Here is a 25553-nt window from a genome sequence, read left to right on the forward strand (position 1 = left end):
CTCAGCCTGGTGGACTTCATTGAAAAGGTCACCAAAGCAATGGATGAGGGAAAAATATTTCATACTGCTGATCTTGACCTGTCCAAAGCATTTGACACAATACCTCATTCAGACATTAAAAAATGTAATAGTTTAGGTAGAAACCATTATGTCACCCGATAGCAAGCTGGCTCACAGACCGGAATCAGGAAGTTAGAATTAAGGAGTGCACCTCTACAAAGAGGCCATTCACGAGCAGATTCCCTCAGGGATTAATCTTGGGACTGCTGCTTTTTGGCATTTACTTCTCTGAAATTATAGCCAATGTCAGTGGCCTCTGGCTGAATAAATTTGCAGATGACTGCATATTAGGAGCTGTCACTGAATTGCCCACTGACACACATGTTATCCAGGGAGGGCTGACACAGGCAAACAATTGGTGTCAGAGCCATGCATTAAAACGAAATGCAAAGAAATGCATAATATACTTTGGGAAGGCATCTACCCTTGGTGACTGTCATATTGACAGAACCTCCCCTAAGAGCTGACCCAGTAGTCAGGGACTTGGGTACATACATGGATAGTAATCTAACCTTTGACCACCATGTGTCTGCAGTCATGAGGAAGTCATTCTGTATTGTGCAACTCATAAACAAAGATCTGATGTTGTCCACTTCATTCCCACAACCTGTGGGTTACAGTTCCAATGCTTGGCTGCTTTCTTTCAGCTTGAGACTCCAGACTTGAGTTCCTCCTACCTTCCCACAATGCCCCACTCCCCCACAGCACCTCAGATCTCATTTGCAGCACCTTGAGTTAACATCAAGTTCCTTGTCCTGAGCTTCTCCATTTTTTTTTTGTAAATGTTTCTAGTTTTCTTTCCTACCTGTCTCCTTTGGCTTTTTTTCTTTCCTATCTTGCTTCTTGGGTTTCTATCCATAAAGTCCAAAAAAAAAAATTTATTTTCTTTCTGACTTTCGTTTCCCTCTCTTCGTGGCTGATCTGAAGCCATTAGGCATCAAAGAATGCACTTCCTATGGGTGGAAGATCCCCTTATCTGATGCCTGTGGTGAGTGGGTGTACTGTTTGGGGCTTCTCCACTTGGGTGCCCCCTGTGATATTTGCAGGGCTTTCCACTTCTAGGCTACGGCAGATAGGAGAAGTCAACTTTTATCTTAAAACGGTTGCTTTCTTCTACCTGCACCTCTGGGATGCCTTCCACATCAGGGGCTCAACCCCCCCCCCCCCATCAAAGAAGCCCAAAGATTCCAGGGATTCCTACAACTATGTTCCGCACAGTATTCCTTGGAACCGTCCTGGACGAAAACTAAATTATCAGAACCGACTCATTCAGCACTGAGCTCCTTAACTTTGACCTCTCCTCCGGCCCGTTTGCTACGGGGCCAAGTGGTGATCTCTTGGCATCGGCTTTTGCTCTTTTAGATCCCTCAGACCTCCTTCCTCCTCTTCGTCTAGGTCTTCCCAAATCTTGTCATCTAAGGATGTGAGTAAGCTCATGAGGCAATTTCTCGCGACACAGATCCAGATGGGGCTTTTGCCCACCCCGTCCATTTCAGGACCCTGTAGGCTCTCCCCGTTCCAACCGGTAGCTCCTTTTCCAATCCGACCTGTGGTTTTGGAGTTGTCTGGTGGGTTAGGTCCTTGTGCCAGGGTGTCAGAGTCTATAGAGATCTCTTTCTTCATCTCCAACATTCTCCCTCACTTGCTTGGCTCTGGCTGCTTCGGTTCCGAGTGCGTTTTGGAGCCGTAGTTTCGGTCGGTTGACTTCGATTCCAAATTTTTTAGTGCCGTTTCTTCCCCTTGGGGCTTCGGCCTTTGACTTCTCAGCTCCAAGTCCCCCCCTCCTTGGAGCAGGAGAACCTTTCCCTCCAAGAGGTGTCTGTTCCATTGGCTTCTGCTCTGGCCAGACAGCTCCAGCTGGTTCAGAGTCGTCCTGCATTCGAGGTTATGGAAAGGATCCTCTCCCTTCCTAGGAGATCCTCTGCACCTACTTCGACGGAACCTCCCATGCCTTACTCTGGAACGTGGATTCCCCTATGGAGTCTTTCACTTGGATACTGATTTTTAGGAAGGTGAAGAGTCTTCCAAACCACCACCTGATGAGGTCTCCTTTGGAGACATTCTTTAAGTACTTCGCCTTATGGGGTGGACGGTCTTCCCAAACCCTTTCTCAGAGGAATCGGTATTGTTCATAGGTAGGTACTAGGCTATTGGCCTTAGGGCCTATATAAGCCTAGCCAAAAATGTACCCTGGCTTTCGCCACCCAAGAAAATTATTTTCCTGTGCCCCTGTTGAGCAGAGCCACAGAAGTGATCCCCGGGGTGAATTTCCTATCTCCCATCCAATCATCAAGATTTGTCTTGAAGAGTGCTAATGAGGAGTTCTGTTTGACATAGGTAGTCTGCTCCAGAGTATGGGAAGTCTCTGGGACAGGAATCTATCCCTCCAGCATGTTCTGTTTATTGTGGTGACAAGGTGTAGGTCCCTAGAGCATGTAGCTCGGAGGGATTTCTTTAAGTGGAGCATGTCCACACACACATTGTGGGAAGTTTTCATGCCCAGCCAGTCTACTACCTGGGTGTCCCCCCGGCTGACCCCACTCATCCAGCTGGAGTTGTTGATGGCCTGGAAGGAGCTGGATACAGTGGAACCAGTTTAAAAATGTGCAAACAGAATTCCAAGTGCTGCAGCTGACAAAGCTTTTTGGACCAAAGGGATTCTGGTAGATGCCTTGGTTGTGGCGGCAGCCACCAAGGAGGACTTGGGTCAGGAAAGCTCCTCTGTCCACCACCCAAATAGAGAAGCTTGGGTGTTGGACAGATTTGGCAAGAGTCTATGCCTCATCAACCTTTGCACTCAGGACGTTGAGCTACTTATCCCATTTTACCCAGCTACAAAGGAACTTTCTGGCTTGGCCCCTGGGTCCATGCATACAGAGAAACCGGAGTCGTCCTCTTCTAGGCTGGTGACCCTATACTCCCTAGCCAATGTGTCCATTTGGCTGGCAACCCTATACTCCCTAGCCAATGCTTCCATGTGGCTTACCTCTCATGCTGTGGAGGGTACCTCAAGGACAGCCGGTTATGGCACCACCATATGAGGCCAAGCCTGGATGAGGCTGTCCGATTTTGCAGAGCCTTTCGAACCGTCCTTTATTAATGCACATTTTGATGGCTCCACCTTGTTTGGGCCCATGGTTCATTATACTTAACCCAGAGTGAGAAAGATGGTAAGACCCTGTCTGCCATTGGGATCAGTTTTTCTACTCCACAACAGACCTTCTCCAGGAACCAACATGGAAGTAAGAATACATGGTTTCAAAAGTCGCAGGACCATTTCCAGGATACTTGGGGAGACTTTTGTCCCTGAGGCAGAGGAGGATATAGTCAGAATGGAAGATGAACACGCAGCCAAGGGGGTCCGCAGAATCAAGGGTCATGACAATCTGACTTGGTCAAACCTTTTCGGCGATCCTGAGCTGTTGTCCAACAGCCGTCCTCTGGAAGCAGTCAGGGTAAGTTTTTCCTTGCACCCAGAAGCCTGGGAGGCCATCACAAATGGCAAGTGAGTGCTAAGGATCATATCTAGAAGATGCTCCATTTGCTTTTTTGACATTACCAAACAAAGAATTAATCTTCCAGATGTTACATCCAGTCAGAGGGGGTATGCAGCCCAGGAAATAAGGACATTTTTGCAAAAAAAGTCATCCAAGAAGTCTCCCCGATCTAGTCAGATTTGACGTTTACTCTAGATTCTTTTTGGTATCCAAAAAGACAGGGGACCAACAAATCTATCTTGGATTGACCTACCTGAACAAATTGGTGAAGCACACGAAGTTCAGAATGTTCACGAATCAATCCTTACCTCTTTTGAAGATGTGCGATTGGATGTGCTTTGTAGACCTCAAGGATGTATACTGCAATATCAAAATGGACAGGTGCTCCAGGCCCTTTCTATATTTCCGGGTGGGAGCCAATCACTACCAGTTTTAGGCGCTTGTGTTTGGTCTCCCCAGAGCCCCCAGGGTGTTCACCAAATGTCTAGTCGTCGCCGCCGCTCATCTCCAGCTGCAAGGTTATCAGATATTTCCATAGCTGGATGACTGGCTCCTGACTGCCCTAACCAGGCATCTTCTCCTCCAGGCCAGGGATTACTTTCTCAACTTAGCCTCTGCACTGAGGATAACTGTCAATTAACATAAGTCACTTTTGTTTCCAGTACAGACCATAGACTTCATAGGGGCCCGTCTAGATACAAGGACGTCCTATGCTTACCTTACTTTGGACAGCTTATCAAATCTGAAGTTTCACATCAACAAGATCTTGACAGCTTCGAAACCCCCAGCATCTCAAATTCTCCGAGCATTAGTCTCTGTGGCAGCAGCCATAACTCTGCTTCCAGTGGCATGTTTCCACATGCAAATTCTTCAGTGGACCTTGGCAGTTAGTGTTCTGTTCTCAGGAATACTTTGAACCTTCCCATCAGCCTGTCTTGTGTGTGCAAGAACTCTTCTTTGGTGACTCCATTTCTCGGTGGTCACTCAGGGTTGCCCATTCATTTTTCCCTCCCCAATCGCCACGTTGACCACGGACACCTCCCAGTTCGGGTAGGGGGAGCATTGTCTGAGCTGGACAGTCTAAGGCACATGGACGCCCTGGGAGACCAAGTTGCATATCAGCGCTCTCGAAAAGAGAGCAGTTCTCCTAGTGTTGCAGGACCTAGACAGCTTTCTTCCTCAGGGGACTATTACAGTCAAATGTACAACATGTCAGTGGTTGATACATCAACAAACAGGCAGGAACCAGGTCTTATCCCCTATGTCGAGAAGCTATGAGAGTCTGGCAGTGGATGATTTATTCCAGCCGCTTTCTGGTAGAAATGCACATTATGGGGCGAGTCCAGCATTTTAGCTGATAGACTCAGTTGAGTGTTACTGATGCTTCACGAATGGCCTCTGAAGCAGTCCATGGCAGATGTGATCTTCTAGAAATAGGGTTTTCCTTGCTGCGACCTCTTTGCGTCCCCTCTCAGCAACAAATGCAACAAATAGTTTGCCTTGATCCTTCCTCAGATACAGTCCCCCAGGGACGCTCTTGTTCATGCCTGGCCCTCCGGTCTACCCTATGTCTTCCCCACGTCTTCCATTGATTTCCAAGTTCCTACAGAAGTCTTCTCATGTTGTGAAGCAAGGTGATCCTCATTGCTTCCTTCTGGCCTTGAAAGCCCCGTTCACCTTTCTTTGGTCTCATCTGGTTTGCCCTTCGATGAAGTTGAATCCAAGTCCATCTCTTCTCTCATCTCTCTGGGCATCCATATCCCCAACATTCAGGACCTGAAATTGACCACATGGTTTTTCCACTTCTGATGATGGCTAGATTTCCCAGGCTGTCTTCCCCAGTTCGAGAAATCTTGATTACATCCCGTAGAGCCTCCACCCAAAAAAATTTACAAGAGTAAGTGGAAAAGGTTCTCTTTTTGGTCTGAACAGCAGCAAGTAGATCCTTTTACAGTCCCGGTTTCAGTAGTGTTAGACTTTCTGTCTTCCCTTTTCAACGATGGCACTAACTATTCTACTGTCAAAGTTCAACTTGTTGCCATTTCCAACTTTCACTTCAGCTTTGACTCATTGTCTCTTCCCTCTTCAAAATTATGTAAGGACTTTCTTAAGGTCACTTTTCTGCTCCGGCCACCAATTAAAGACGCTATGCCTCCCTGACATCTTACTATGATTCTGCAAGCCGTAGTCCATCTTCCGTTCGAACCCTCTGCCACTGTGGATTTGAAATTCCTCTCCTGGAAAATGTTTTTCCTACTGGCAGTTAACTCGGCCAGGAGAATGTCTGAGCTCCAGTCTCTGCGAAGTTTCCATATTTAGTTTTTCGTAAAGACAAGTGTCTCTCTACATACTAATCATTTTTTTCTTACCCAAGATGGCTAAAGAGATTAGCATAAGTCAGTCAGTCTTCCAGTATCTTTTCTTCAGTATCAGAATAAAGGAGAGTATACTTTACATATGCTTGTATTTTATAGGCAGCTTCGTTATTACATCCGCACAACCAAATCCTTCAGGAAGTGTGATCAGCTGTTTGTTGCTTTTTCAAATGCCAAGAAAGGTAAAGCTGTGACCAAAGTTACATTGGTTAGATGGTTGAAAGACTGTATTACATGTATTTATTTTTTCAAGATTATTCCTTTACTCTGTCCAGTAAGAGCACACACTACAAGGTCCATGGCCACGTCTCAGACCTTTTGGCTAGGGTTTCTTTTGAGGACATTTGTTCTGCTGCTACTTGGTCAAATCCCATAGTTTTGTTATGCAGTACAAACTGGATGTCATATCCAGGAGCAGGAGTGCCTTTGGTTCTGCTGTACTCCGGAATATCTTTCCTTAATGGCCACCCTGTATTATAGTAGCTGGGGACTCTGTCCCACAGGTTAATGGAATGAGGTGGACGACATCAAATAAAGATATATTCTTACCATAACGTTCCATCTGTGTTCAACTTCTTTCCATCAACTTTCCCCATCCAAAGTTTTTCAGAAAGCCTGGTAATAAGTTGCAAGAAATCTTCATTCCTTTGCTTGAGTTCTTGATGTTGTTTTCTTGTCTGACATATGTATGTACATTTGATTTGCATGTTGCTGTAGTATAGTTAATGGCTTAATAACTACTATGTTCTTGTTGGCAAACTCTATCTGATCTACGGTGGGAGTGGGGGAGCGGGCAGTATGGGGGGTAGGTAGGATGTGCTCAAGTCAGGAGTCTCGAGCTGAAAGAAGGTTGGACGGTCAGTTCTGAGCATTGGAACTGTATCCCACATGTTAATGGACTGAAGTTGGACAACACAGATGGAACATTATGGTAAGAACATAACTACTTTTGTATGGCATCTAGGTCCAAGGAAGTCATTGTCCCACTGTAATTCAGCATTCATCAGACTTTTCATTGAGTACAGTGCACCATTTGGTATGTACCTAATTAGACATATCCAACAACTGGAATGTCTACAGAGGTTCATCAGTAAAATAAAAAAAAATAAAAAAAAATGGGTGTAGGTAATATCTCCTATGCAGACCTCCTTGGGGCCCTATTCCTGTATTCTGTCACATACAGGCTGAGTGGAGATCTATGCCTGGCATACGTGGCATTTTCATACCCCACTCTGATTGACCACCTGCATTTCTGCAAATCAAACACCACCAGAATTACCCATTCTAAAGACTTAAACCTTGCCTGTGATATAAATAGGACCTGTTGAAGAGACAGATATGTATTCCAGAGACTACCCCTTCTGTGTAGCAGGCTCCCCATCCATGTGAAGCAGAGTTCCTCCCTAACTCAATTCATGTGTAACTTGGACAATTGGTTGGAGAACAGGAAATTCATCCCTGGTTTGGAACCTATGTCTATAATGGAGACAGGCAGCCTGTAAATGGTTCATCTCCCAGGCTCCTGCTCGTAAATGTTTCACCTCCCATGCCCCTGCTTACACTTATCAAGGGTACCAGAATTTGTCAGAGATTTAGGACACATGGCTACACTTAAAAAGGCCCTTGTGGTTGTTAGCTTAGTAAACACCAATAAACCTATAAGTACAAAGTATCATGTGCAAATAAGTTTAACTTTTTTCAGGTACTGTACATGTTATATCCCTGAATTTGAGTCCTTTATTTCTTTATTTTTTTTCCCCAACATCTCTAAATAATGAGCGAAGTTGACAGTGATGAGAGGACATCCCTGCCTGGTTCCTCTGCTCAAACACAGCTTGTTAGAAAGGAACCCTTTCACCTTAATTCTTGCTTCCGACGCTTCATATTATCTTCCTTGTTAACCCTATTATGCTACTATTGCCTTACTCTTAAAATCCCAGATGACTCCATTGAATGCTTTCTCTACATTAAGACTGGCCAACAGTAGCAGTGTTGTCTTAAGCACTGATCCCCTGGCTCTGTCCTCACTACATATAATTTTGTATTATTTTCATGACCTTTTCACTAAATGCCGTAAGTTATTCTTTCATTAAAGTTCATCTTTTAAGCCCCCTCCAAGTGTCAGTATAGGAGTACCTGATCTTCAGACCTGGATGTTAACTTTCTGACTTTAACTGTTGGTTAAAGACATTTCGTCCTCAAGGCACCTCAGTGTTATTAGGTTCACCATCCCGATTTCAGAAATGTTTTGTGCGAGTATTGAGTAACTCGAAAAACGTTGTTGAAATTTACATTAGCGAACGGTCACAGGAACAAATAAATAAATCAACATTTCGAACTGTTGACATTTTTTTTGAACTTATCTCAATGTCTGATGCCATTCAAAACACGTTTTGCAGGGGGCCAAGCGCCTTTGCGCCCCACCCCACACCCCCTCCAGTTATATATACCAACTCCAAGGTTGCACTACAGTGAAGGAATGGGTACATGTCCCGATCTCCACTCAGAATGACAAACTCTCAAAAGTGTGAATGCACACTGACATTCACTGTTTTGTCTCTTTGGCATCTTTTGGTTTGCTAATATGAACCATTGAAAACATCCTTTCTCACATCTGCCATCACAGATATGCACCTCGACAATGTGATGGTAAACCATTATATTAATGTTACAGTAATGAAATTTAATGCTTCTTTTTAAGTCAGCTTTTTAAATAGTGTTTTTCCCCTGTGGAATGGCCTTCCTTAATTTCTGACAAAAAAATTCTCATTTCGGAACTGCATTCTGATCACTTCTGAGTCCTACCCAGCTTTTCGTAAGGAGAGGGTGTCTTCAGTGTAACTGCATTAGCTCATACCTTGAAAAAATATGGCAGACTGTTAAAGGAGCACCTAAAGGACACTTCAGAGCAGAAATTAACCACTAGCAGTTTTTACTGTAACATTAGTTTTTATGATATTTACGTAGAATCTGCATGATTGATATCAAGATTTAGTGGTGAAAACGTCCTTTGTCAGGGCAGTTCTAATGGTAAGCCTACTTTGTCTGCAGACCAGCTTTTCTACAACCTAGTGTGCCTGCTTTATTGCTTACAGCTCTTTGTTAAGTTTAGAAGTACTACAAAGGCTTCTGAGTGAAGTGTTACAGGTATGCGATATATTTAGGAGCGAATCTGCAGGATTATGCTTTTTTGTGTGGGATCAGCTTAAACTTAAAATTATTGAGATTGTTGGCCATGTCTACTCAACTAGTCAGGAGTTGCTACTTTAGTGACTGATGATAAAGCTGACATTGACATTTAGGAGACATATTCAGAAAAGTAACTGAAAGAAATTAGAATTGCCCGTGGATGATGATGTATATACCAGCGTCTTCACAGATGCAGATAAGATGCTAAGAAAATGTTGCCATATATGCTGTAATACGTAATGTGTCATCCTTAATATTAGACATTTGTTATAATGGCAGAATTTGGTGGTGTACTGTAACTTAAATGACCATAGTTTAAGGATGAATAACAACATGTAACATAAGCAAACCAAATAACACAAATTAGTATAACTTGGTGTTGTAAGACTGCAGATTTTGAGTGTGGGTTTAGGACTTTTGGTAAAAGGGAAGTGCTGATCATTTTGCTTTTGCACTGCTTTCCTAATTGTTGCATGTTATGCAATAGGTAAAAACACTATAAAGAAAAAATCAAGCAGTGATACTAAGACCCATGAAACTGTTGAAAGGAAAGAAGGTGAAGCTGATTTGGCAACTGCAGAAAAAGAAAATGAAATGTCCTTGAATGTGCTGGATCCAGAAACTTGTCATGGTTCTACAAGTGTGCCTTCAATCCCCAAGAAAAGAAAACTGGGAGAGAAGAAAAAGAAGCAGGAAGACAAAAAAATTAAACAGGTAGCGGAAAACAGTACAGCAGGTGACAATGCGCCTTCTGAATCTAAGCATAAAGGTAAGCCAGATTAAGAAAGTAGGATGTGAATGAACGGTTTCCTTTCTTTGATTCGGGTGTGTGTAGGAAGCCAAACCTAGTATTGCTAGCTGCGGGGCATTGATGGTGTATTATGTCATTCCCAGTATGACTGTAGAAATACCTGCCTGGAGGCATTCATTTCCAGCTGTAGATGTAGATCTTCAGTAATAAGATAGCTGAGTTTGCATGAGTTTGTTGCATGGTATGGTGCAGGAGTGCTAGAGCATAGCCCAACTCTAAGTTTTGGATGTTCAGTGTACAAGTCCAGACAGTAGCTCCCTAGTGTGTTTTTTTAATGGCTGCTGATGTTTCTGTGTGCTGTCTTGATAGTAACTGGATGTTTTTAAACATCTCGGTGGCCACCCCATTTGGCAAAAAGTTATATTTCAGTGATATAAAATGATGTGCAGCCGCTGAGCTGCACAGGTATGGTAAACAAACCAGGTGCATTTTTACAGATTGTTTGCTGAAGCCATCCTCAGGCTGTCAGGAAACATCCTGACTAGCTTGACTTTAGAATCTTTGTAGTATACTTAAAAGTTGTTAAAAGAATATCAGAAGATTGTATACCCTGTTAAAATGCTAAATATTTTTAAAAGTTCAAAACCTGACAAAACAGTTTCAGCAATGCACCAGTATTAAAGCATTCAATAAGAACATTCTTAATTGATGTGTGTTAGGAAATGCAGTCCACAGTGTAAAATACATTCCCTTTTAAACGTTCCATTTGCTCAGATTTTGTTTACAACAGCTTTCCTTCACGTTCCAGAAAGGATTACACAAACGATTCTCGAATAAATAGGAATATGTAGGAAGTTCTGTTTCAGCTTTGTCTAGATTTGTAGTTCTAATTTCTGTAAGTTGGGACCAGGGTGACCATTTGCTATTGAATTTGTCTAGATTTCCCTCTAACCTTCTGCCACAAGTCATCTAACACTGAATCCTCTCCCACATAGAGCTCCCCAGCTGTCCACATTCTAGTGATCAATTTTGCCAGCTAAAAGTAGCAGTAGACTTATTAAAGCCTTGTTATGCATAGGCATATCTAATTGTCAGGAGTAACTTCATAGGAATGTTCTTTTTGTTAGCTGTATATGTCTAGCAAACATTTTAAGTGTGTGTTGGAGAACTTGTTAAAAATGTTTTAATTATGGGTATCGCACAGATATACGGAATCTTATCCCCTCTCTCACATGCCCTACATATCCAAAATCCCATCTGTAGCTGTTGGGAAGCATGATTTTTTTTTCTACCAGAGGTATAAAAATATTTATGCAGGCATTGCCATGCAAGAACACTAAATTTTCTTACTTTAGTGGGTATGCTTTGAATGCTACAGCAGTAGATGTCAGTTCCTCAAAGGAGATTACTGATCCCAAGTTTACTTCTGATTCTGTTCTGCTTTTCTTTTCCAGGTAAGCCTGAGCTATAAAGAAGGGGGTTTTATATATTTACTTATCCTTTTTTTACTGTCCTAATATGATTGGCAACCAATTAATAATTGGTAATAGCTCAGGGACTTCCATAACTGTTTTTTCTGCCTTTCTATTTCTTTAACATACCCTTAAGCTAAAACCTTTCTAGCTTCATCATAAGTTAGTAGTTCGTCTTTTTGTGGTAGTTACCAGTACAAAAAATGTGTGTTCTTATTCTTTAGCATTCTTTTACTATCCTATTTTTGTGCAGTGGATTGATGTAAGCCTATGGGAATAATTTGTGACTTAGAAGATGTGAAATCTTTAACAAGAAAGCGCTTGTCTGTCATCCAGATTTTTGCTGCTAGGTCTGTTTTTTGTGGGTGCTTTGAGACCCAGAAATTAAGTTCAGTATCCTCTTCTCATTTCTCCCGTTGATTAACCATTTATTTCCAGTTTGCATTATAGATTTCATATTTAATTAAATATAGCCACTGCACTTGTCCAGCCCGATAGTAAACCTGGAGCTGATATTCCTCCCCTTTACATCAATGATGCTGTTTTGTCCATTGCTAGAACAATTCCAGAATTTTCTTGACTTCCACCACCCACTGTTTAATTTGCCGTTTCTAAAAATGCCTGGCCACAGTAAGTAAGCAAGACAAGCATTTTAGAAACATTGTCTAGGCCCATGACTCTTAGCTTGCATTGCATGAGTTTGTCTGTTTTATTTAATATGTCTTAGTGTCTCTAACGCTGATTCTGTTAAAGTACTTTTTTTTTTTACACAAGATTCCCCAAGTATTTAATTTTTTTGTCTCCACAGTTATGGGGTATTCCTGTAACAGAAAAATGGATGGTTGGTAATTTAATTCTTGAGTAACAAATTACCTGTCAGGTTTTAAATACATTCAGAACCTTGGCTTTAACTGGAAATTAACTTGCAATTCCTTAAGATTTGGAATAGTTACTGTAAGTCACTTTCTGGCTGTGTTAAATAAAGCAAAATATCGTCTACAAATATGGCTATTTTTACCTGACTGCTGTACCAGTTATAGCTCTGTAATTAGAATGCTTGTAATTCTTGGGCAAGGGGTTCTGAATAAATAGCAGAAAGTAAAAGGGGGGACTGGCAGTGTTTGTGAATATCACTTTTTAGCAGAATTCCCAAAATAAACCACCCCCTCAGTTTAATTGTTGTTGTGAGGTCCCTGCATGTTTCCGAGATGATTAAGTTTAAAAGTAATTGCAGGAATCTACTTTTCCTGAATACCTGCTGCAAGTAGACTCAGCCAACCTGGTTGAAGGCTTTTTCAGCATTTAGGCTCCAATAGCTGCTGCTTTTAATTTTCTACTTGTTTTGTTATAAGTGTCATTTTTATAATGTCAGAAGTCTAACTTCAGTAAATCCGAACTGATCGGGATTCATCAGTTTTAGTAATATTTTGGATAACCTGTTGGATAATAGTTTCATTGAAATCTTGGTATTTACTGTAAGTATTTGATATAAATAAGGGTGATGATTAGCTACTGTAATAGAACTTGTGTTTAGTCTTTAAGTGCTTTGCATGACTGATTGTTGTACTGGTCAGTTTCTGTTTTGAATAAGTATTTTTTGGTATTGTCAGGAGCCATCGTTGTTGCAAGTTTTTATAGCAGTGTTCACATTTATTCCATTTTTTCCCCAACATGTTCCTTTGGTAGGGGAGATTCACACACACGGAACATATGTTGCCATTTATGATCTCCCATTTGAAGTTACTGTTGAACAGTTTTCATAATTTTCTGTGACTTCAATTTGTCATGGTTTACTGCCACTTAAGAAATTATTTAAACCTAGCAGTGGGTTTTGACTTAAGACACTGATTCTTCTATTTCATAGGTTTTTGTGTATTAATAGAGGATGCCTGCCCAGCCAATGTCAGCAAGGGCTTTTCTGTAGAATACATTTCTGATCATCTAATTTCTATGTAGTTTCAAGTATAAAACTGTACGTGAATTTTCATTAATTTGTTTTAATATGTGGCAGATGTGTTGATTCCCTTTACCCCACACCCAAGACTTTGAGAAAGGAACTGAGCTGGTGGTTGGACAAGTTGATGCTCTGGAAATCCTTCACACTGACCTCACTTGGTATTTTCTGTTTTAATGAATATCCATCTTGGACTCCAGCTGGGTAGCTCACTTCTAGGATAAGTCTGTTTTAGAGAACATAGGAAGCTTTTTAGGGAAAACTGCACAGTAGTAATGTGGTAACAAAATTTGTATTTATATTTGTTAACTGGGGTAATCTACTGATCTCAGTGGACCAATTGCAGGCACAGTCCACATACATAAGATCACATAAGAAATAAAAATACATATTTACAGATGGAAGAATATGCTACAATATTTAGTTCAAGAAGCAGTTTACATCTTCACATTGCACTACGCTTGCAGAATGCCTGTGGAAGCTTGGAACTTTAGTATTTCCTGCAAGTGGGTTACGTTGAGGGGACTTTAACTCAGTGTTTTTGTGGTATTAGTGTCTGTTTTCATGAGATATAATAGTCTGTGATTGTTTGTCACCTGTATCTTACGCATTGTTATGGTGAAATCTTTAAAGTGTAGAAATTTGATTGTTGAATCCAAGCCGGTGTGTCTGGCAGTGTAGTGCAATCCACAGATGATGGAGCAGCAGATTGTTTGAGGGCAGGATGTTAATATGTACTTGAGGGCAAGAGGATGATCTGCGAAACTTAATTTTCTGCAAGCTTGCAAAAATTGCCTTTCTTAGTATGTGGGTACAAGCTCCATGCAACTGTACAGGATGGTTTTCTTTCTGATGCTTATGACCCTAGTTGTATTGCATTTACTAATACTGTATTGCTGGTATCTTTAATGTCTAATGTTCATTATATGCCCCAAAAGCCACATTAGACTGCAGGCATGGAACATCTGAAGCTCTTACAAATATGGTCTGTCTCTCCTTGAGGACAACTGCTTCTGACACCTATTTTGTTATCACCAAGGGAAAGGATGGCTGCCTCTTGTTTGTGTGAAGACATCACTTGTCATAAGTAGAGGTCTGAGAAGTCTCTCCTCCATGCCACCAGACCTGAGATGGTCGCCTTGTTGACGTGCAGGACCCATGTATCCAAGCTAAGGATATTATCCCAGTCAGGCTCTTTGTCATTGTTAAACTTGCAGGCAGTAGGTAAAGCTTCTTATCCCCCAGTCTTCTGTCCAGAACTAGATGTCCTTACGTAATTAGTGTTGTAGTATTAATTTCTGTTCAGATATCCTGCCTTGAGTAGCTTTACATCCAGGCAGCATACCAAAACCGTAGCCCTTCCATGAGCTGTGCATCAGATGCATATCTTATGTCCAAAAGCATGAGAAACATATGTGCTGTGCAAGCACAAAACCCTAAAAACTTAATTATTGCCAGTCTGAATGCAGTATTTTGTTTTTGGTCTGTAGGTCATTCATCTAAGTGCTGTTCACTGAGTCTTAGGGCAAATAAGCACAACATTGTGGACTCTTCCTATTTTTTAGCATTGTTATATTATAGGTAATTTTATCATCAGGAAAAGTGAAATTTGATTGTGACAGGCAGATTCACTATAAGGACATCACAGTAAGTGCCTTTTTTCCTTAGATATGGAACAGAATCACAGGGAGTGTTGTATTTGTCAGGGATTTGTCCCTAATACTTTGCACATCTTTCTCTCCTCTTTTTTGGTCTTCCTTAAGAATTAGCACTTTAAACGTCTTGCTGTGAAGGGTCCATGTCCTTGAAATCTTCACACCAGGATATCCAGCCTCCCTTAAAGAAGTCAAAATTTAAACTGTTGACTTCTGCAGTTCAGCCCCTGTTGAGCATCAGTGCTGTGTCCGATGAGGAGGGAATGTACCGTATCCTATTCAAACATCTGTTTCTGTTGTTGCAGTGCCACCAGATGCCAGTATGGGGCAGGCTGTTCACATGTCGACTGGGGAAGAGCCGATATTCATTGAGGTCGAGAAGGGGGACCTAGGAAGGTGATTTTGGGATGGCCTGGTAGGATTCAGCAAATTCTTCTTTGGGAGAAATCTTGGTTACTTCAACAGAGGTACATCAGGGCTCAGATCCTCCAGGGTTTGTAAAGGTGGGCATCCCTGTTAAAAAGAATTGGAAAACTAGAGCCATTTCTCCAGTTGCTAAGGACCCCAAAAAGGAATGGAAAGATTTTACTTGAGGGCTTTTTAAAGCCGTTATGGCTCTGTACACTTCTCATGGTTTCAGTCCCTTCTGTAGAATTTCTTTCTTCCATCCCCCTAAAACGGAGTGGGGATTATCTTGGCTAAGAAAATGTAAATTCTGGCAAAGTGTCTTTAGTTTGTTTCAGATTCAGAACTTTACTTTGGGGGTACTATCTTTAAAATGCAAAATATTAAGTGGGAAAGCTCTCAAATGTCTTGTGTGTAGAAATTGTGTTATGATTTACTTCAGTTGGATATCCCTTGACCTTCTGCATTTCCTTCTGTTGTTGAAGCCTTGTTTGGATACCTTTATGTCATCTTCTTAGGTTACTGAGTCTCATCCTCCTATAAATCAGGTTTCTATAAGGTTCCTGAGATTCAGACTCTATAAGAATCCTTCCTCAAATCCCTGTTTCATTTTCAACCGACAACCTCACTAGACTTCTTGCTTTTCCCTAAGGTCTTGTGTACTGATAAAGATAGCAGAGCCATGTTTGGGTATGGCAAAAAAGTGTGCACTTCTGCTACTTAAGTTTTTAGAGCCATCAGCTATTAGAAACATATGACTAGATATGTGCTTTTCCTTATTCCAAACTAGGTAATGTCTTAGCTGATGTGAGTAATTCTGACGAGTCCTTAGCTCTTTCCTTACTTAGATGTTCTTTGTCTTTCACTATTGCAGTCCTGACTTGTGGGATTTCCTGCTGTGGAAGCCCTTGGATGGCCCAACTACCAGAATAAAAATCTCTCTCCTCTAAGGCTGGTGGATGTCTTACCCTGACGCCAGTATGCTTGGGTATAAAAGGATCCGACCAACACCAGGACATCAGTCTTGTGCCATCGGAGCCTGAAGCAGTGTTTCAGCACATCGGTCGGTCTTCACCAGAGAGAAGTCATCTAAAGTTAAGTACCCCATTGGGGAACTCCTTGCTTTAACCCATGTCAGACAAGGTTAACAATTGTCTCTGCTGAGATAATCAAATCCCACATTGAGACTTTCATGTGTTGTGTGTCACCAGCATAGGCCCGGATGACTACACCCCTAGTTGCCATTTTCTTCACCCGTTTCAATTCTGGGACTGTCTGGCATAGGGCTGAAATTTTAACTAGTCATCTTAGTTTGCCATCTACCCCTCATGATGTTCATTGTGTTTCACTGTTGCAGTCATTACTCTAGGGTTATCCTGCTGGCAGGCTACCCGCAGTCTGCCAGAATTCCAGTGTCTAGGTCCGGCGTCGGTTGCTGTCGCCTCTTCCCTGACATCAGTATGCCAGGGGTATAAAAGATGCAGCCGACACAATTTTTTTCAGTCTTTCTTGCCGCGCGGTGCCCGAAGCAAAAGCAGTTCGTAAGTGCCAGTCGGCCGACTCCTTAGATTTTCACAGACGAATTTCAGATCTGAAGTCTTCATTAAAGCTAAGTACCCCATTGGGGAAACTTTTCTCTTGCTCCAGACCAATGTCAGAAAAAGTTAACAATTGTATTTCTTGTGGGAAGCAAATACCTCATAAGGATTTTCATTCTTACTGTATTCCTTGCCTAGGCCCTGATCATAACGTTGCTAGCTGTCAGTTTTGTGTTAGATAAAACCAACGCACTAAGTGTCTGTTTGATTTTGCTTATTACTTTGGCCTAAAATTCAATTACATAATGCCATTGGAATAGCCGACGACCGGAGTTTCTAAAAAACGCAAGGAAAAAGAGGAGGACAGGCATCCGAGATCCAAAACCGGCGAGGCTTCCGCTAAGCCAGTCACCAGTTCGCTGGTTCTCAGTGAGGCGCTTTTGCAGCCCCTGACGCCCGCTACCTCAGACCCACAGGTCGCTGACGACTCCCATGTGGAGCCAGCTTAGGCCTCTGGATACTCAAGGTATTGGACACACTGAAATCATTCCCTCAGATGGGTCCGGAGCCGCTGAGCAGGCATTGGCTTCTGAGGGTGTTTTCAGACCTACACAGCTATATGTAAAGCCTACTTCAGCTTCAAAAGCAAAGACTACAGCAGCTTTAAAGACAAAGAAGCAAGTACAGCATTCTCCAGGACAGACCTCCATGCCTAAGAAACAGATGCTCAAAATGGTCGAAGACCTTATTACCTTGATCAGGGGTTCCCATCACCCTCCTGACAAGAGGCCTAGGCAAGAGACAGACTATGACTCTTCAGATCAGGTTTCCATTTCCTCTGACTCCTCTTCTGTACAGGAATACTCTCTTCCTCCTTATGAGGATTCTGATGCTGAAGAATTCATTCCTTCAGCCTCTTCTCCTGAGGATTATTCTTTTGGGGAAACCCTGCATACCATGAGGGAGCACTTCCACTGGGAGAGCCAGGATTACTCAGAATTAAAGAAAAGGCTTAGAGATTTTCTTTTACTTCCTCAGCACAGGCCTCTTGCTCTCCCCCCTGTGCTAGACATTGTAGATGATGTATTTTCAGAGTCCAGCCTTTCTCCAGACTCCTTACCTCCAGCTCCTGTTAAACCAGACAGATGCTACAGGGTTCCAGATTCACATCAATTTCTTTTTAAAAACCCAGCTGCTGACCCAGAAACTATTTCTCAGCGTCCCAAGGGGGTTAAGGCCACTACTGCAAAAAACCCTATCCCTTCTGACAGGGATTCAAGGGCACTAGACAGATGGGGGAAAAAGGTTTACACTTCTGCTACTTTGGCTGTGAGGGCTTTAACTTGTCAATTTCATATGATTAAATATCAGCAATACTTAATGTCACTGTTAAAACAGAAAATGTTGGCTAATTATGATTGTGCAGAAAATAAGGAAATGCAGGATTTATTGCATGCAACTGAACAAGTGGGAAAGCATACATTGCAATGTGGTTTTGATTCTCTGGAGACCTCCTGCAGGGCCGCAGTTACGGGTTCTGTCATTAGGAGGCATGCTTGGTTAAAGGAACAAAATCTGCCTGATCATGTTAAAGCAAAATTATTAGATGCTCCATTACAGCATGATACTTTATTTGGTGTTAAAGCAGAGGAGGTTTTGAAGGAAATGGAGGACAAAGCAAAATCTATGCAAACAGTAAAGGATTTCTTACAGGTTCAGCTGCCAAGATTTAGCAGGAACTGGCCTACAAAGAATTGGTCCTTTCCAGTGTCAGACAGGCCACAAAGAGGCAGAATCAGACGTCCCAGAGGCAGATCCCAGCCCCAGGGCTCATACAGGCCTAAACAGTGGGGCGCTTCTACCTCCAAAAGTGGAGAAGACAAAGCACAGCCATACAGAAAACAGTCCCAATGACTTGCCTCCACCAGCACCAAGCACTTATCTTCTTGCAGCCCCCTTAGGGGGAAAACTAGCACTTTTCTCTCAAAATTGGCACATGATCACCCAGGACAAATGGGTATTGAATATATTGTCCCAGGGCTACAGGTTCCACTTTCACACCCTGCCAAAGGCAAAAGGTATGCCAAACCTGGTACACAATCAATGGGCAGAGGCACAAAAACAGGTTTCGTCCCTTATGAACATGAGGGCCATTCAGCAAGTACCACAGCAAGAGCAGGGACAAGGATTTTACTCGAGACTTTTCTTGGTATCCAGAAAGGACAAAGCCTGGAGACCAGTACTGGACCTGTCCATTCTAAACACGTTTCTGGACGTTCCAAATTTCAAAATGTTATTTCTGCAGCACCTTCTGCCCATGCTGGGCAAGAAGGCTTGGCTTGTAACTTTGGACCTAAAAGAGGCATACCTGCATATCCCAATCAGACAATCTTGCAGAAGATACCTCAAATTCATAGCTGGCTCAATGCACTACCAATTATCTGCACTGCCCTTTGGCTTATTTACTGCAACCAGGGTCTTCACAAAATGCCTGGCACCAGTAATTGCATTTTGCAGACAGAGGAATTCAAATATATCCTTACTTGGATGACTGCCTTATACAAGCAGAGAACAAGGACACTCTACTAAAGCATCTGGCGTTCGTAAAAAGATTATTAATTTGCCTAGGGTACACAGTAAGCGAAAAGAAATCAAAACTAGTACCCTCTCAAGAGATAATATTCCTGGGTGCAAGCTTAAATACAACTGTGCACATGACTTATCTCACGCCAGACAAACAAAGGCAACTAACTTCTTACTTCAAAATGTTGGCAACAAAAGACCCAGTTATCTGCAAGAAAAATTCTGCAGGGTTTGGGCTTCATGGCATCCTGCATTCTGCTAATTCCATATGCCAGACTGCATATGAGGAAACTTCAGTGGTACCTAAAAAGTGTCTGGGCTCAACATTGTCAAAGCTTGGAAGCATTAATTATCCTCATTCCTTGCCTGCAACAGGAGTTTCGATGGGTTGCACATGCCTGTCACCTCAACAAGGGACAGCCATTCACTCTACCCACAGCCAGGCAGTCAATAACAACAGATGCATCAGATTATGCCTGGGGAGTACACATGGCAGAAAAATGTATTCAGGGCACATGGTTCACAAGCCAAATGCATCTACATATCAATCAAAAAGAGATGCTAGCTGTTCAGAATGCCCTGACAGCTTTCAAGGATATACTCCATCCAGGACAACTACTGATAAGGACGGAAAATACTACAGTCATGTGGTACATAATCAAGCAGGGAGGCACACATACCTACACCCTCTGCAGACAAGCCATGACTTTGTGGGACACAGCATTGACTTATCAAGTACACCTGCAAGCACAATTCTTGCCAGGAAAGAACAATACTCTGGCAGACGAACTAAGCAGAAACCTCACATATCCCCACAAGTGGAAACTGGATCTACAAGTCTTCAGCATGATAACAAAGGAATGGGGATGCCCAGACATAAATCTGTTTGCCTCCCCTCACAATTGCCAACTACAGAAATTCTGCACAAGGACTTATCACAAGCAAGCGTGGAAAGTGGATGCTCTGTCATTCAGCTGGAAAAGCCTAACAGTATATGCCTTTCCTCCTCTGCCTCCTCCCCAAGGTGCTCTTAAAGGTCAGACAAGAGAAGCCTAGAATGATTCTGATTGCCCCAGACTGGCCACGCCAGCACTGGTACCCAATCCTAAAAGGTTTGTCTCAAGGCCCAGCATGGACATTGCCTCTAATTCCTCACTTACTGTCCCAGCGAAACAATCAGATTCTGCACAGCCAACTCAGGACCCTAAATCTGGCAGCATGACTGATAATGTAACCGTTCAAAACACAACTCTCTCTAAAGCAGTGATGGATGTTAGTTTGGAGGCTGGGAGGCCCAGTACCAGAAAATCTTGTGCAGAAAAATGGAAAAGATTTGTGCTTGGAACCAGGCACCAAGGAATTGACACATCTGTACCAAATATTCTTCAGATTTTACATTACCTAACTGAGATGTTGGAAAAGGCCTTTCCTTTTCATCAATTAAAATTCATGCCTCTGCCATTTCACCTCATTACAATACGGAACCTCCTATTTTTTCCCATCCATTGCTAAGGCAGTACCTCAGAGGGGGCAAAACATAAGACCTCCAAGGAGAGCCCCAATACCTGCATGGGTCCTCAATTATGTCTTGAAAAAAGTCACACTGCCGCCTTTTGAGTGAGCCAGTACAGTTGATGTAAAGTTTGTATCTTGGAAAACAGCTCTGCTCTTAGCATTAACCTCTGCAAGATGAGTTTCAGAGATACAGGCACTGATGGCTGTGGAACCTTTCATCATTTTCCATCCAAACAGGGTTTCTCTAAGGATGAACCCAACATTTATGCTTAAGGGTAGTGTCCAGTGTGGCCCTTAACCAAACCATTCATTTAACTACCTTTTATTCAAACTCACAGAATAAGGGGGAGAGACTTCTGCATTCTTTGGACATACACAGACAACTACGCTTCTACTTGGACAGAACTAAAGCTTTCAGAAAAACTGAGCAACTTTTAATGGTATATGCTGCAGGGTCTCAAGGAAAGCCTATCTCAAAACAGACTATTTCAAAATGGATAGTCCACTGCATTCGTTTCTGCTACTCACAACATGGCAAATCAGTGCCCAAGGGCATTAGGCCTCATTCTACCAGGGCAGCAGCCACTTCAGCAGCCTTTCTCAGAGGTGTACCGACCAAAGACATTTTAGGGCTTGCAACGTGGAGTTCAGTGCGCACTTTTACAAAGCACTACCATTTACCTCTCTACTCTAATCCAGAGCAGGCTTCGCCACTCCAGTTCTGCAGGCCTTATAGCCTCTCCTAATCCTATTTTAGGCCCAGCCACCCAACCTCAACTTTGGGATTCAACCCAAGAGCAATGACTGCAACAGTGAAACACTATGAACATAGTACAGTTGTGTACCTACCATAAGTGTAGATATTTAAGTGTGTTCACTGTTGCAGTCAAGGTTACCCACCCACCATCCCCCTTTTCTTTGCTGGAACTTACCTATACTTCTCTGTCTTATACAACCCATGTGGTGTATTTGCTTGTAGATGAAGGAAATGTTTATTTTACTACATGCATAATTTTTGGCATATTTTTTTAGCCTACCATTTTGGGGGCACCTGACATCTGGGGCAAGAAAAACTGAAGAAAATGGCATCTGCTGCATCTTTTATACCTCTGGCACACTGACGTCAGGGAATAGGCGACAGCAACTGACGCTGGACCTAGACTTTGGAATTCTGGCCGACTGCAGGTAGCCTGCCAGCAGGATAACCCTAGAGTAATGACTGCAACAGTGTGGTAGGTACACAACTGTACTTTCTGATGTCATCTCCTGGTCGTCTTAAGGGTAGCTCCCTAAGAGTAATTAGGACAAGGAAAAAAAGACCCAGGTTTAGGGCTTCTGATGACAACAGTTCACCTTCTGCCAGTCCCCCAAGGCTAATCACTGAGGAAGGCAAGGTACTTTCGCAGCCCCCTTCTGCGACTGAGGTGGTGACGCAGGCTTCTGAGACTTGTACTGAGTCCAATATGCCATTGCATCCCTCAACTTTTGCTCAGGCTATGGCTTTCAGTTTGTTGGTGGGATCCAGAGCTGCTCAGCTGACCTCAGCTTCCAATGAGCTTTTTTTTTTTACCAGCTATGTTCCTATGTTCCTTTGAGATGTCAGCCTGCATCGGTTCTTCCTTACAAGGATTATTTGAATGAAATGATTTTTAGTGATTTATTGTTTACTCAATATGAGAATTTTTATTATAAAATTATTAGTAGAGTTGATAAGAAATGTAATAATATATTTAATAAAAAAGTGAAAAAGCTTGATAGAGATTTTAGACAGTATAAGCAATGTAAGGTGTACCCCATTGATAAACTGGTTTTTAGTTATGAAGGTGAGGATGTTCATTTACCTTGTACACCACAAGAAGAGGGTAATATTGATAATGTAAATTTTGAATAGATGTGTGAAGATGAAAATTTTATTGAGGAAGGGTAATTTAGTGGACTACCAGGATTTTCCACTAGCAAGACGCTCAGAAAGAATAGCCAGCCGGAAACAAGAGACCTATCAAACTTATAGCAAAGCAGCGCAACAACACAAAGGTTTTCCCAGGTGGTAGATGCACCAGTCTCAATGAAGCAAATTAATAATATTCGATATACATTGAATCGGTTCCACATATATAATTACACTGATACGATTATTACTGAAGAATTTTTCTCCCTATTTTCAAAGGGATTTAAATTTGTCCCTACTAAGATACCAGATATAGCAGAAACAATGGCGGATATACAATTGTATTTGAGAAAACTGAATTTAAAAATGTTTTCAGATAAGGATGGTAATTCCACAAATTCCAATAACATTTTTAGGAAAAGTAGCATCTTTAATCCCCCCTTCCATCCACTAATAACTGCCTTTGAAAAAACTGTTAAGGAAGATATTTATAAGATGTAGGGAGAGAAAAGAAGAATATTCTCCAATTTAAATAAAAAAGAAAAAAAGTTTGTTAAAAGATCTAAGAGAGGACAGGAGTATACGTATTATGACACCTGATAAGGGTGGAGGAATTATATAATTCTGAGGATTATACAAATACTATCAGGATATCCTGTTCAGTGCTGAAAATTATTCTCCATGTTCTAAGAATGAAATACATATTTTTTATCAAAGGGTGGATAGTTTTCTGTATGAATATCTTTTGGGCCAAAGGATTTCAAAGGCAGATTATGATTTTCTTCTGAATATACATCCTAAAATTCCTGTCTTTTTTGGTATACCTAAGGTGCATAAGAATGTTGAAAAAACACCTTTTAGGCCGATGGTAGCAGTTGCAGTCCCTAAAACACACAACCTGGCTGTATATGTAGATAAGAAATTAAAGCATATTGCAGAACAGTCTCCACACCTAGTAAAGGACTCCTGGGATTTTCTTGGTCAATTAAAAAGTGAATTGTGGTGTCCCAATTGTATTTTCCTTACTATAGATGTTCAGGATCTATTTTCCTGTATTCCTAAACAGGAAGGTTTAAGCTTCTTTGAAGAAGTACTCTTTACTTGTTCCTCCTTACCTGCTGATGAAATTAGTTTAATATGTGAACTAATGAGTCTTATCTTGGAAAACAACTATGTATATTTTGAGGGGAAATATTTCCAGCAATTAAAGGGTGTTGCGATGGGAGCTGCCTGTGCCCCTTTGTATGCAAACTTGGTTTTGTTGGGTTGGGAAAGAGGAGGAATGTTTTTCAAAGTGAGTTTTTTTCCATTTTATTATTTTATAGTAGGTTTTTGGATATTTTTATTTTATGGAAAGGAACTTCTGAAACCATACCATTATTCATTCAATATTTAAATGCGACTACTAATTTTTTAAAATTCACTTTTGATTTTCATGAACAAGAAATTACTTACTTGGATACCAAGAATATTAAAGGGCCAAGATAAATTTATTTCTAGAATTTATCGTAAAAACACCTTTTGTTACTTATATGTTGATAGTCACCATCCCACATTTCATAAGAAAAGTATGATCAAAGGTCAGGCCATCAGGGTTGCAAGGGTGACATCCTTAAAAAGTGATGTAATCCAGGAATTTGCATTTTTTGAAGGACATGTTCCTTGAGAAGGGGGTACCCTGGTGAGTTTATTGACCGTATTCTTATAGGAGTCTTGGATGAATGGGGCAAAAAATATACACCATTGTTGGGAAAGGGACTTAATCAGATTAACAATATGATGGCAAGTATTGATAATGAAAATAAAATTGATTTTCAGCAAGCATGTGTTCAATACAGTCCATTGTATCCTCAAGTAAAGGGAATATTGTGTAGAAACTGGAATATTTTTAAAACTAATAGTGAAGTGTTCCAGGTGGTGGGTGACAAGCCTATTTTTTTGTACCAAAATAGGTCCTAACCTAAAGTCAGTCCTAGAGATAGAGAGAGGTACCAATAGTCAAGGTGCACAGATGAAACTGGGTGTGAGTAGACCTTGTGGCAGATGGTTCCTACTGTTCATATATTTTGCAGGATACCTCCATCAATATTGACAATCAAAACAAAAGTACTGTATTTTTGAGAAGGGGCAATTGTCTTTCCAGTTAGCTGGTGTACATTGCTAGGTGTAACACTTGTACTTCATTTTATGTTGGAAAGACGAAGAGGTTATTTAAAACTAGGATATATGAACATTTATACGACCTAAAAAACAAAAAGTAAACCAATGCTTTATACAAACATAGTATGTTGTGTGCTGACTTTTGTGGTTTTAAGTTTGCTATTCTTGATCTTGTTTATGTTGAAGCCAGGGGGGAGATTGGCAAAATGTCTTAAAGAATTATTGTGGCAGCTAAGGTTAGCTGCTGATTTCCCCCCAGGTTTAAATGAGCACTTGACCATTCTGCCAATTCTAAAAGAGAAGGCAGAGCAAGTTTGATAGTTTCTATTTTATATATATATATATATATATATATATATATATATATATATATATATATATATATATATATACACACATCTGTATATTTGTTTTTCAACATTTAATAAGGTTTTGTCTGGTGTTTGTACATATTACAATTTTATAAATTCAGATTGAACTTTATACATTTTTGAATTTATTGTAGTATAAC

The 25553-nt window shown here is 41.5% G+C and overlaps 1 protein-coding gene across 1 annotated transcript in view; it reads left to right on the forward strand.

The window, feature by feature from the left end:
* LOC122795947 (transcription factor TFIIIB component B'' homolog) overlaps positions 1-25553 on the forward strand; it is a 586977-nt gene that overhangs the window by 458663 nt on the left and 102761 nt on the right. The window contains exon 9 of the mRNA XM_044064430.1: positions 9609-9890. Coding sequence (XP_043920365.1) covers positions 9609-9890 — 282 coding nt within the window. The remainder of the gene's footprint in view (positions 1-9608; positions 9891-25553) is intronic.

This window comes from Protopterus annectens, chromosome 2.part2, assembly GCF_019279795.1.
Source record: "Protopterus annectens isolate FY-2018-M chromosome 2.part2, PAN1.0, whole genome shotgun sequence".
Taxonomy (NCBI): Eukaryota; Metazoa; Chordata; order Ceratodontiformes; family Protopteridae; genus Protopterus; species Protopterus annectens.